At 36.7% G+C, this 12,254-nt stretch overlaps 1 protein-coding gene across 9 annotated transcripts in view; it reads right to left on the reverse strand.

Moving 5' to 3' along the window:
* The window catches only part of LOC100647103, a 76,316-nt gene that overhangs the window by 32,802 nt on the left and 31,260 nt on the right, over window positions 1-12,254 (reverse strand). For 6 of the 9 annotated variants that reach the window (XR_007225023.1, XR_007225022.1, XR_007225021.1 and 3 more), the window contains exon 2: window positions 1,373-5,358. Coding sequence is in view for 5 of the 9 variants with exons in the window: in XM_048408285.1 (XP_048264242.1) it covers window positions 1,373-2,264 (892 nt within the window). In the remaining 4 variants the exon portion in view is untranslated. Of the gene's footprint in view, window positions 1-1,372; window positions 6,774-12,254 lie in introns of those variants that run through there. The other 3 variants (XM_020864220.2, XM_012311303.3, XM_048408284.1) reach the window with 2 other exon arrangements.

A 12,254-nucleotide genomic window follows, 5' to 3' on the forward strand; every position in this document is an offset into this window, starting at 1 on the left:
TTCGTCGTATTTGATCTATAATCTGGGCTATGTAGGGACATAATTCGATATTTCAGAGCAAAAGGTTGAAGAAAAAGAAATTTCCTACAAACCATCGCGAGATATTGAATGTTAGAGATTTATAATACAAATACCGAAATTTAATTACTGACTATTTTGAAGAATTATGGTAACCCTGTAATTTTCTTATATCAGTTTATAAAAGTGCCATAAAGATTGCCATATAGGAACACGAATCGGCTATTTTATTTAGACAATTTTTTGATATGTTAATTTAAAAAGAAGCTATAAATCATGGAACTGCAACAGCTTCATTATAACTTTTGAATAGAAATAATAGCACAATAAGAAGCACTTCAGATTTAAGTTTTTTAAAACTATTATAGATTGCTTCTATAAACAGAACTCGGTGACAGATTTATAAATACCGTCATCTACTATTACGTTATTTAGGATCAATGATACTGTCGAATGAGTACAGGATTTAGACCGAATTCAAAATTCTCAATAATTATTGAAAGAATAGAACGTCTATTTTCCGTTAATCGATTTTTAATTAAAAAAAACTTCCACTATCAAAATATAAAGCAAAAGTCTAATTTAGCTGTAGCTTGAATCAATTTTTTGAGTCAAATCTTTTATATTTTTTTTTAAAATAGAAATACAACTCGACATAAAACTCTAAGTTCTTCGTCGGTCCTATACATATAAAAAAATCATATTCTTAGAGAAAATTTTATCCAACTGTAACTTAAAAGTTTTGATAATTTCTCTGAAAGTATAAACTTCCTTAAAAATACAAACGAAGAAACCGTATTTTCCCGCAAACTCAAAACTCTCCAAGACTCTCCGAAAAATAAGATTTCTATAAAGAAAAATTTAAAATCTATGTGTTTCCCGTAGATAATACTTAAATAAAAAAAATCCATGGTAGCAGAGATTTCATTATTTTAAGTTTCATTAATTTTAGACAAAATTCAGTAGACATAAAGAAGAAAAACAGTAAGTACTTTTATTATAAAGCATCACTGTTTAAAATGTTAATGCATTGTTCCTTAGCATTGTAACGAGACACAATTGTCATGACTATATTGATAAAATTTAAAACTAATCTAAATATGCATACATAGAGGTTACAACATAATCATAGTAGTCAAATCTCGTTGCTAACGAAACTTACAGTTGCGAAATGTCTCGTATAGTACGCGTAATATATTCGCAAAACGTTTCTATAAATTTTGAAATTACTTCCATAAGTTACCGTATGTATGTATAACGAGCTATGGGAGCTATAATTCAACTATGAAAAACACTACGAACTTTCTCCACAGCCCAAATCCCATTCAAACAAACACGAAAATGCAACACTCACCGATTTGCGGTACGTCGTACTGTATGCTTCCCCTGGTGGATCTGAACATAATTTGAGAAGCGACGTTGATGCCGTTCCCGAGGGAGGACGGCGGTTGAGCTTGATGCGGAGTCGACTCTCCGGAGAGGTCGATGGAGCGGCGTCCGCCAAAAGTTTGGCTCCTTTTTCCAGGAGGCTTGGCTGTGTCCAGGCCAAACGGTGGCCTCGACACAAACGTCGCGCCGTTCTGATAATCTCTGTACTTCTCAGGTCCCCGTGATATCGAGTCAGTCTTCATGTTCGCAGCAGTGTTTAACTTCTGCTCGAAGAGATCGTCGTAGTTCGATTGTCTGGTTTCTTGAAAGCTCTTGCGTCCTGTTTCGTCATCGCATACTCTTATAGGCAGGCTGACCGTATTTCTCGAGTGTCTACAGTCGATTCGTAGCTTCTTAGTACGTTGACTACCCAGAGGGCCACCGCCCATTGGCTGTTGTTGTTGATCCTCGTGTAGAAATTGTTCGCCCGGTTGTTTCGCCGTGTTCATGTATTCCGAGTAGAGCATGTTCAACATAGCGGGTGACAGGGCAAAGAATATAGTCTGTAGCTCCCTAGGCTCTCTGATCATATCGTCGATCAATATACCAGCTGGTGTCCACGAGGAAATCCGTGGTTCGTCGTTCAATAGCAACCAGTTGGACAAGTCGTCTCGGTGAGAGGCCTCGGGAGGATATATCCTGAAGTGCAACAGGTTATTGCCTACCGAGTTTAGCTCGCTCTTCTTTCTGATCCCGCTACTGTGCCGGTAGTCCTGCTCCTGTGCACCCTGCATGATGATCACCGGATGATTCCCCACGGCCAAGTCCAGCCCTTGTCCCACGTACGTGAGAAGCCAGAACATGCATACCGCCATCATATATGTTACAGTTTTCACCGGATTTAACCGGGCTGGCTTTCGAATCGATTAAAAATTAAGTGTCTTTTGTTTCTCTCCTCTTCTTCTTTTCTCTCTTCTTGGACCGATTCTTTATGTAGTTTCGCCTTTGTTACTTTTTATTTTTTTTTGTTGTTGTTTCGTTTTTAGCGCTTTTTATTGTATACACGTACCGTGCTCGATTTTCGTTTGCCAGTCAAAAGGCACGACGCTGAGAGTTTAGGCCGACTTTTCGTTAGCTGTGCAGGGGGAGGAAGCGTTTCTGTAGGGAGCGACTTGAGGGAAGAAAACGCGGACGATGAGCGATGACCGGCGATCAATCGATAACCATGTAGGCATCCGTTACATGGGAAACGAAACGTTTCTTAAACGCGTTCAACTACTTTTATTCTATCTCTTGTCTTTCTACTTTGCTGCTTTTCTTCTTTCATCGAACACTTTTCTAAATCTTCGGTTATAATCGGAATAGGGAGATCAATAAGAACATCACCTATTCTATTCTCTTTCGATTTCCTTCTTCTCTTCGTTTCTCTTCGATTCGACTCGATTCGGTCGGCGATCGTTGTATAGTCCACGATCGTGTCTCGTTAATGTCGCATTTCCGAAAATTCCCGACGGTTCGTTCCACTCAATGTCAACAGAGGCTCTCGAGGATTTCTGCGTCCTGAAATCAGGCCGTTAGTAAAAAAAGGATGGCTCTTAGTCGACACTAAGGCGTGTGTCTGAAGAATAATATGCAGTGCCAGTGATGAATGGTGCTGGTGCTGGTCGTGGATGCTTATTAAGGTGCTCGATAGTGTGGGCAACAACGAAACTCGATTTTTCTCCTGGTCCTCCTGCTCTTACCCCTGTCCTCTCTCCCTGTTGCCTGCATCGCGATTCTTTCTCTCCTCTGTCTCTATTACAACATACTACTCTCCACTTTCTGATCCCTCTACTTTCCCCGATAGAAATCGAAAGTCCAATTTCCAGGATCCACGACTACTTGCGGTCCCTTGTCTTAAATTAGACACTTACTGTCCTTGATGACGTCATAGAAAACTGCTTTCTATCTCTGGTTTCCATGCTGTTGAAGGGCCCCGTGTGTCGGTTCACAATACTTGACTTTTGGAGGTGCTTGTGTGCCAGTGAGGCGTTATACGAGATTCTACGTGCGGTGTGACACGGCGTGCAGCGGTGACATCGAACTCTCCGAACGACTTTAAAGTGCGGAAAAGTGGCTATGTAGTACGAGAGAGATCAACAGGTGCCCGAAAAATGTGCAAAACCGTGCTCCTGGTTTGGGGGGTGAGGGGGGTGAGGAGGAAGGGGATTAATTAAGGCGCCGGACGACACAGCTGGTCGTCGTGACGTCGAAAACACCGAAGGAGTAGAAGAACATAGTACGCACATCGATCATACAGTGATAGAGTGTGACACAACACAGGCGCGTGTGAACAGAGAGAGAATACAATATATATATGTATATATATATATATTATGTGCACGTATATATAGAGAAAAAAGAAAGTTATCGGGCAAAGGTGCAGTTGCGGAACATTACCCAGTGTATTAACAGAATATCATGTGTTTACATATGATTTAACGTGTGTTTCTGTGCGAAATACTTGCTTCTGTGACTGCGTGCTGCGATATCTTCGCCCTTCTGCGCCTCTTTCCCACTGTGGGACCTTTTCTCATGCGATACGATTAACAGATAACCTTCCCTGCCAAGTTCAAATCTTCCGTTCCCCGTCGCACATAACACTCTTCTTCTTCTTCTTCTTCCTCGCAGTTCTCGCACGTAAAATCCTCTAAAGTCTGATGGATGATCGTTGATACTTTTTGAACAACTTTCAACGACCTTCTACTCGTGGAAACTCGTTTTACAGTCGATTACAATACCCGTAAACGTACTCGTGTTTAAACTTGGTTTATTCAGCGGTTAGTTTATTCTTGCCGTGATGGGATACCGTTCCATCCAGTTTGTTCATCACCGACGGACCGGATCACGCGAACACAAAATGGTGCGAACACCAGTCCACTAACATGTTGCTGGCTGTCGTTCGCTGATACTCGTCATCCACGACGATGACGTCGAGAACGTCCGGTTAAAAACGCGTCGATCGACGTAACCACGGGGACCAACCTGTTTCCTCCTTCCTTTCTAATCTTGTTATATCCCGCTGCCTCGTACCATTCGTTGCTCGTTCGAACCTCTTCAAAAATGAATTCACTTTCTTGTACTATTCTTCTATGTTCAACTATTACGTTCTCTTGCTACGAGTTTGTGTTGCTCGCATGCTCGCCTTTGCCGCGAGCAGAGTATACGTAATGTACGTATACACGTAGGTTCTGGGAGACGCGAGAATGCCAAAGAAAAGTTGTTCGTTCCCTGTTTGTTGAATGGTCACCGATTCCTTTTCCTTTCTCAGTACGTCGTACGGTATTTAGACGCGGGCCGGGCAGGAAGTCGCGAAAAAACAGCGGCTGCGGAGTCGGTGAAAGGAGGTTGCGGCCGTGGATGTTGCTTTGTTGGCCGAAAGTCGAGGGATGGAGGATCGAAGGGTTGGGACGGTGGGTTAGTTTAGCGAGTGAGCTGGCTGGCGCCCTCACCAGAACTAACTCCCACGCTGCGCGGCAAGAGTCACCGGGTTTAATACACCGCGCATCTCCCTACCACCCCATCGAGACACCTGCCGTTCTCTTCCCTTTTCACCCCCGGACTCTAACGCTGCTAACCCGGCCCCGGCCACCCCGTGCATCGTTCACGCTTCCGTTCCGCATCGAGTCGCACACACCGGCCAACACTTGTGCCTTTTCCTCCCTCTTTCTCTCTTTCCCTCTCTCTCTCCCTCTCTCTCTCTCTCCCTCTTTTATTTTCCTTTGTTTTGCGTCTCCTTTTTTTTTTTTATTCGTTTTAACGTGCTTTTCGAATCCGACTCGCGCGTGATTCTGTGGGTCTTGGATATGTCTGGGTCTTGAAAGAGAGGTCTTTTAAGGAGAGAGGTTTTATAGCGGGAGCAGAGGCAGACTGCTGCCTTCATGTAGTCACCGTTTCGCCAACTTAACAGCTGTTGCGGGTAAATGTGGGTAACTTGCAAAAGAAATTGAATCAGACGGTTGTCGAGTGATGGCTGGTCTCGAGGACTTTTTGGTTGTGGTAGGTTGGTTTATGAGACGATTGAATCGAAGATGATCTCGTTGGATTCATAAAATATTTTATGAATGAAGTTAATAAGCAAGATCGTAAGACAATTACTTGGGATTATCGGCTACTTAGTTTGGCAAATGCATATTTATTCGATTAATTTCATCTGTTTATGAAAGAAAATGTTGTTTTGGTTCTTTGATTACCAAGGTTTTGGGATGTTGTACTGTTAGGTAGATACTTGGGATGATTTGTTACAACGGTATTTGTTAGTTACGTATCCGAATCTGTTTGTCTATTTGACTCGGTAAAATTTGTTTAATTGTTCCTACTTTTTTCAAATAAGTCACTTGAACTCAACGATAATTTGTTAAACCATTAAATCGAATAACTATTACATATTTAAATAGAACATCCTTGTTGAATTACTGTAGATAAAGGTATAATTGTGTAAATGTAAATTAGGTAAATGTGTGAAGTAGTTTAGAACGTAGATAAAATAGAATATATACATAAGATATAAGTTCTAATGAAAGATAAGGATCCACAAAACGGGTTATAGTAGTAATAGTTCTGTTTCTATATGCGTAGAATAAATGGCTTTGATGGTTTGGGAAGAAGTTTAAAGATATTGATCTGCGGGTGTTTAAACTGCACTAGCTAGTCAACCCACGTGAAACGGAGGTATTCGATGTGTTATTACAAATTCTATCTAATAAATATCTCAGCCAGAGTTTGATAGCCAGCGATATTTCAACGATGAATATTCTGACAGCATAAAAGCGATATGTATATAACCAAATCGTTGACACTTTCATTCAACATCGAATCGTATATGCTAGTGGAAACGGATTTTACAAGTGAAATATGCGTAGCACGACAAGTGTGAACGTAGACAAGCAAGATTCGAATACACGTGGCTACTATGATTGATGGGCATCCATTCAATGTTACACTCGCTTTACAAAGTTCAACAAACTGTTATTTACTCTGCTTTCGCGGATAGCTCGTAAGGAAGTCAGCAAATACGATCGTCGGGGTTGGTTGATAGACATCTCGGGAGGATTTAATGGCACGAAACAATGGCTGGTTAGATTAATGCATCATTTTAATAGTCCCAACGAGTCGGACGATGATTGTCGAAACACTTCGCTTTAACGTGTGTGAAACATTCTGCTGGTTTGGTTTCTAGTTAGGAATCGAATATTTTATACTTTTTTTTATACTACCAGTAAAAATCTAAAGATAAAATATCTTTCTTTGAAATTGATTTATTTGAAATATCGTTTGGTAAAAATTTATTGAATTGTTTATTTTCATTATTTCTGGCAGTGCTTTGATTTAGAGAAACCTAGATGTAGAAAAATATATAGAAAATATATTTTACTTATTTAGCATATATAGTTTAATAAAAATCGACAAAATTATTTGTATTTTTTAATTTATTATTTAGTCTATTAAATTTCCTAGATTATTTTCATTATTTAATTTAGGAAAATCGTTAAATAAATTTCTGTTATTTGGTATAATAACACAGTATCGAGCGAAGAATTATTATTTAGTGAAACTTTATAAATAATTTGCTTGACAAAAGTGTTCAATCATATTGAACAATAAAATTCTCTATACTTGTTACTAATCGTTCGTAAAAAAATATTTTTACAGTTTTTCTATATTGTTGATGTTTATATACAAATGTTTTGCAGAAAATCATATTTTCACAGAGCACGAATAGAAATATATTTTCCCTTTACATTTTTCATGTTTACACTTGCGATAAATGCATAAACATCCGCAGCTGGCTTATACTCTCATATTTACTTGCTTCCTGTAATTCAAAACCAACTTCCATTGAATTTGCTAAGTTGTTCGCTAGCCACGAAACTTCATAGTTTCTTGTGTTCTTGAGGGATACCTTTATGATCAAAGGAAGGAAGTGTCAACACGTTACGAAGTACTCATAAAATCCAATAATTAGAACAGTTCGACCAAGTTTCCATACCACCGTGCCATATAATGGAACTTCCTTATTTTGATAGCACAGTTACCACGCTCGTCGTATTTGATAATAGTTAAATTTGCAAGGTTCCACGCTTCACTCACGTAGCGTAGTTATGTTACGGGTGAAACGTGAAATTAAGATAAATCTGGTTTTAACCTGCCAAAATATAAACAGTCAGACATTTTCAGAGAATAATATTTACAAGATAATATTATTTTAGATAATATTTACAAGGCCGTATTACTTCAGACAATATAACACGCAAATAACATTAATATTGTTTAAGTATCAGATTATGTTTAGACAAAACGTGTAGATAAAAGAATCGTATCTTGAAGCTACTATTATGGCTTTTTCAAAAAGTTTCTACCATCAAAAAAAGAGAAAAAAAGGACAGCTCGTAGGCTAACAAAATTTCGTTTTTGAAAGGAATAATTTTCATTTTTTCAATCTACTGTTTCTTCGTGAATATTCATATTTCCGTTTTTCTCTTATTAAAGTGGCTTCTTAAAACATTGATATTGTGTTTTGCACTGTAAGAAAGAAGGAAGGAGAAAATCGGACTCTACTTTATGGAATATAAAGAAATCGAGATATCCTCTGCTCTGCTTATTTATACCTTGAACATGGCTTTATGGCTTAAAGGTTACGCCAAGGCGTTCATTCTAAAGCGATCGCTTAGGTGGATTTTCTTGGTTTTCATGCTTTAGCGTTACGACGGTCCTTCACTTTCATATTCACAAGAATACCGTTTCTATTCTTATTGTTCTCCACGAAGGATGTTTCGTTGCCTTCAATATATTTTTCCTATCAAAGTTGGCGATAACGAAACTTCTATCCATTTGTTTCCCGTCATATACAAGAGAACAATGTTATTATTCTGTCTGGTTACCCGGTGAATAACGAATACGTTTTTTAAACGTATTATAATGAAACACAAAGAAAAGGAAGGTATAAAGAAAAGATCGAAAAATTGGTAGAGTTAAATGCAAAACGATTGTTAAATTGCCAATGCTTATGTAGATTCACAAAATAGTAGAATATAAATAGAATTCATTTCATACTTTTAGTTCGCAATGTACATATTTTTCTTCCTTTTAAAATAATTAAATTTGTTTACAATGAAATGAATATGATGAAAATGGATGTGATCCTTTATAAGTAACATAAATTTTATGTTTTACATTACGTGTATGATATATATTTTTTTAATATATGTTTTAATATAAGCTTGGATTTATAAATGTCAATGGCTAAAATAATGAAACTGTCAAATGTCAGATGCATTGACTATGCTATGCGGTTAAATTTCATAATTTTACTTTGCTTAAAATATTTTGCATATTTTTGCACATCGTTTGTGCTCCGCAATTATTAATTAAGAACTCAAAATATGAGAGTTTCTCTTCTGATATCGTTTTTCGATTATTATTCTTTTTATATTGTATAAGTAAGGAGTAGAAAACAATATGCTAGATATTATTTTGGTCATAGTATCTATTTTCTTTTAAAAGCAACAATTTTCAATCATAAACAATTTTTAATTGTATTTATTACTGCAAGCAATAATTTCTATATTGTATAATTCGTTAATAAATAAAAGCGATCCAACCGATCTTTCTGTATTATAATAAATTTATATTATATTATAATAAATATATTTATATTATATTATATTATAATAAATTTTCTCTATATGTATATTACATGTTCTCAAACATCGAAAGAGAAATATATGTTTATGATGAATATTTGTGAATAGACTGTTCTTAATTCATCATTTTTACAAATATTTACTGTAGATTGTGAATCATTATTTTGTATTGACATAAGATTCTGATCGATTAAATTCTCTCGCTGGTAATCTGGACCAATTATCATGTTTTGTATGAAACCAGCAGATATTCGAATATGTGACGTGTTATTGAATATTCCGTTAATCTTCGGAATACATCATTTAAATAAAATCATTCCATATACAATCAGCGCACATAAAGTGTTCAAATTTAATTTTTCAATTATTTTAATCCTTCAATTAATCTTTCATCGACGTATAAAGCTCGAAAAAAGTTTGGCTTTCAACACATATCGACAATTCTATCAATTTCAATTTATTTTGTTATTTCTTTCTACTGATCATTTAATGAAAACTATACAATTAACGTAATATTTAATCCAATTTTTTGTCGAAACGTGGAATACCTATATAATTTTTGAACTAATTTTCCATTGATGAAATTTGAATGGAAATTTTTTCGATAAATTTTCTCGACGAAATTTTAACTTTTGACATAAATCAACAATTCTGCCAATCTCAATTTGTTCCTCTATTCCAGTCGATCGATTACCGAATGAATTCGATAAGATGAATAAATCGAGACAAAAACTTTGAAACAACATATAATAAATATAATGTAACATTTAATTTAATTATTGCCACAGAATGGCAAATACGGGCTCTCGATTAATTTTCTATCTATTATAAAATTTCCATGTGTGTGTAAATGTCAATTTTCCTGGAAAAATATTTTGATTTTACACGCAATTCTACCAACCTCAATGTTTTTTTTCTTTTTTTTTTTAATTCTACTCTATCGATCACCGAATGTAGATCGACACAGAAAGTTCGAAATATACGATCAACACAATATTTAATGCAATCGTTTTCGCGGAATACGACACGTAACTTTTCTATTTATTTTCTATTGCAAAATCTTCTCTGGCAAAATTCCGATAAAAATTCTATCAATAATTTTTCCTCAAAAAACTTTCGATTTCCGACACAATTTTACCAATCTCAACTTATATCTCCTTATCCTTCTTCATCGATCACTCGAACGAAGAATGGATCGGTCCCGAAGACTTCGAAGAGTTCCACGGCTTGGTTCATGCATAATACAATCGCATTTTTCCTGATAGATTCTGTTCGAACATATGCCTGATTGAATGCAAACCTTGCTGGAAAATTGTTACGTAAGCGTTCCGTTACAAACTCCACGACGTTTCAAAATTCAATCCGTTTATTTATCAAAGAATCTGTGCACTATGACACGCTACGTGCATATTTTATACAAATATGGTGGCACGCCTGTATATTACTGCCCGGTAAGTGTAATACTATATGATGAAAGAATTACGATCAGTACTCAGAACATGCCATAAACGTTTTTGTATGTAACGCGTTAGATAAATTTAACATGTCGACTTTTTCTATAGAAAAGTACTTTTACACGTGTAGTTTGGTAGTATGAGGGTGCACTGTATCGGAACTCTTTAAAACGATTGCAATCGTACGAAATATAACATATTTATCGTTCTTCGAGTTTCGTATTTCCTGCGTAGTACGGGAATACACTGTATATATTGGGATTCTTTCAAGTGTAACTCGTGTTTCAATCGTGGTTTTATTAATACGAAAAATTGTTTGGGTCTGGCCTGATAAAGTGAAACGTCGGAACAAAAGCACAACGTATTAATAAAACTACGATCGAAACTCGAAGACACACAAACGTGTCATTTATTTGCCGTGAAAGTTCAGATGCTGAAACGTGAAATATAGTTCAAATAAAACTATTTCATTTCTTTTTGGCCTTTGATCTTATCTTGTGCAACTATATGTAATCGATGAAAAAAATACTTGGTGTTAATTAAAATAAATAAAAGAGCAAATTTATCCTGCGAGGACTCTGGAAATCAACTCATGATCCAAACTTTGAGGATCTATACATAGCAACATCCAAAACATTCTCTAAATTCGACGAAAACCAACCATGAACCTAAGTACCCAAAGTTTACACATCGGAAAGGGAACACGTAACGTTAACGGCGATCATAATTTTTTCCGCAAAGGATACAAGGCCCGTGTACCTCGTTTGGTATCGATTTCGAGCTCGCAGCCTAGCTCACAAAGTAGCTTCCATAACCATAAAAATGATATCCAGGGGGGAAAAAGTAGCTGAAAGAAAAAAAGACCCATCGACAATGTCATTAGCGTGGTTTTATGGCGTGGTAGACGCCTTCCGTCCGCGGGCGACTAAAAACAAATTTCCAGATTAACAGAATGGTTCGGGCGATCGTCATTGATCGCGTCATCACGGCCTTGTGGGCGTTTTACGGCGTGTCCGCAATGTTCCTAAACACCGGCCTTGCGCCATGGGTGCGGGAAGCAAAAGAAAGGCTACAACGCCGGATGGTGAACGTTATGCAGCAGAGGGTGGTGGGTGTACGATGTTTCGTCGCAGAATGAACGTGCGCAGTAACTTTAATTAACCGCGTACTCTGTGCCTGGTCTAATCAACATGTTAACTGTCAAGGTGGTCGATCATCGTTGACCCGTGTTTTACTAAATCTCTTAGAACGAATTGAGTGAACTTTATTTTTTTTTTTTTTTTTTTTTTTGAATGCGCAATCCTTGGATTCTTGGAATTACATTTGTTACGTTTGCATCGTATTTTTAAACGTGGGATATTCAAATTGCGGAATGATTAACAGGCATTCGTAGGTAATCTGCGAAGTCATTTCACGAAATGCACTTGATATGAGGAAATATTTGAGATGTTTAAAATGCAGTGCTTTGTAATGCGATGCTTATTAGCTGAAACGATTTTCTACCGAGGTTCTACTTTTTTAATTATATCCCCCAAAATATGAATTTGCGTAAAAATTCGTAAAATTTAATGATTAAAAAATTAGGATAAATTTCGTGGACTATAAAATGTTGAATAATGTAAATGACTCAGATAGGATTTTTAGTTAATTTAGACAGATGGCCATTTTTCAATTAGTATGATATTTTATACGATAGAGAGAAACAATTAAAACGTCTGAATGATTGAAAATA

Source organism: Bombus terrestris, chromosome 8, assembly GCF_910591885.1.
Source record: "Bombus terrestris chromosome 8, iyBomTerr1.2, whole genome shotgun sequence".
In the NCBI taxonomy this organism is placed as follows: Eukaryota; Metazoa; Arthropoda; class Insecta; order Hymenoptera; family Apidae; genus Bombus; species Bombus terrestris.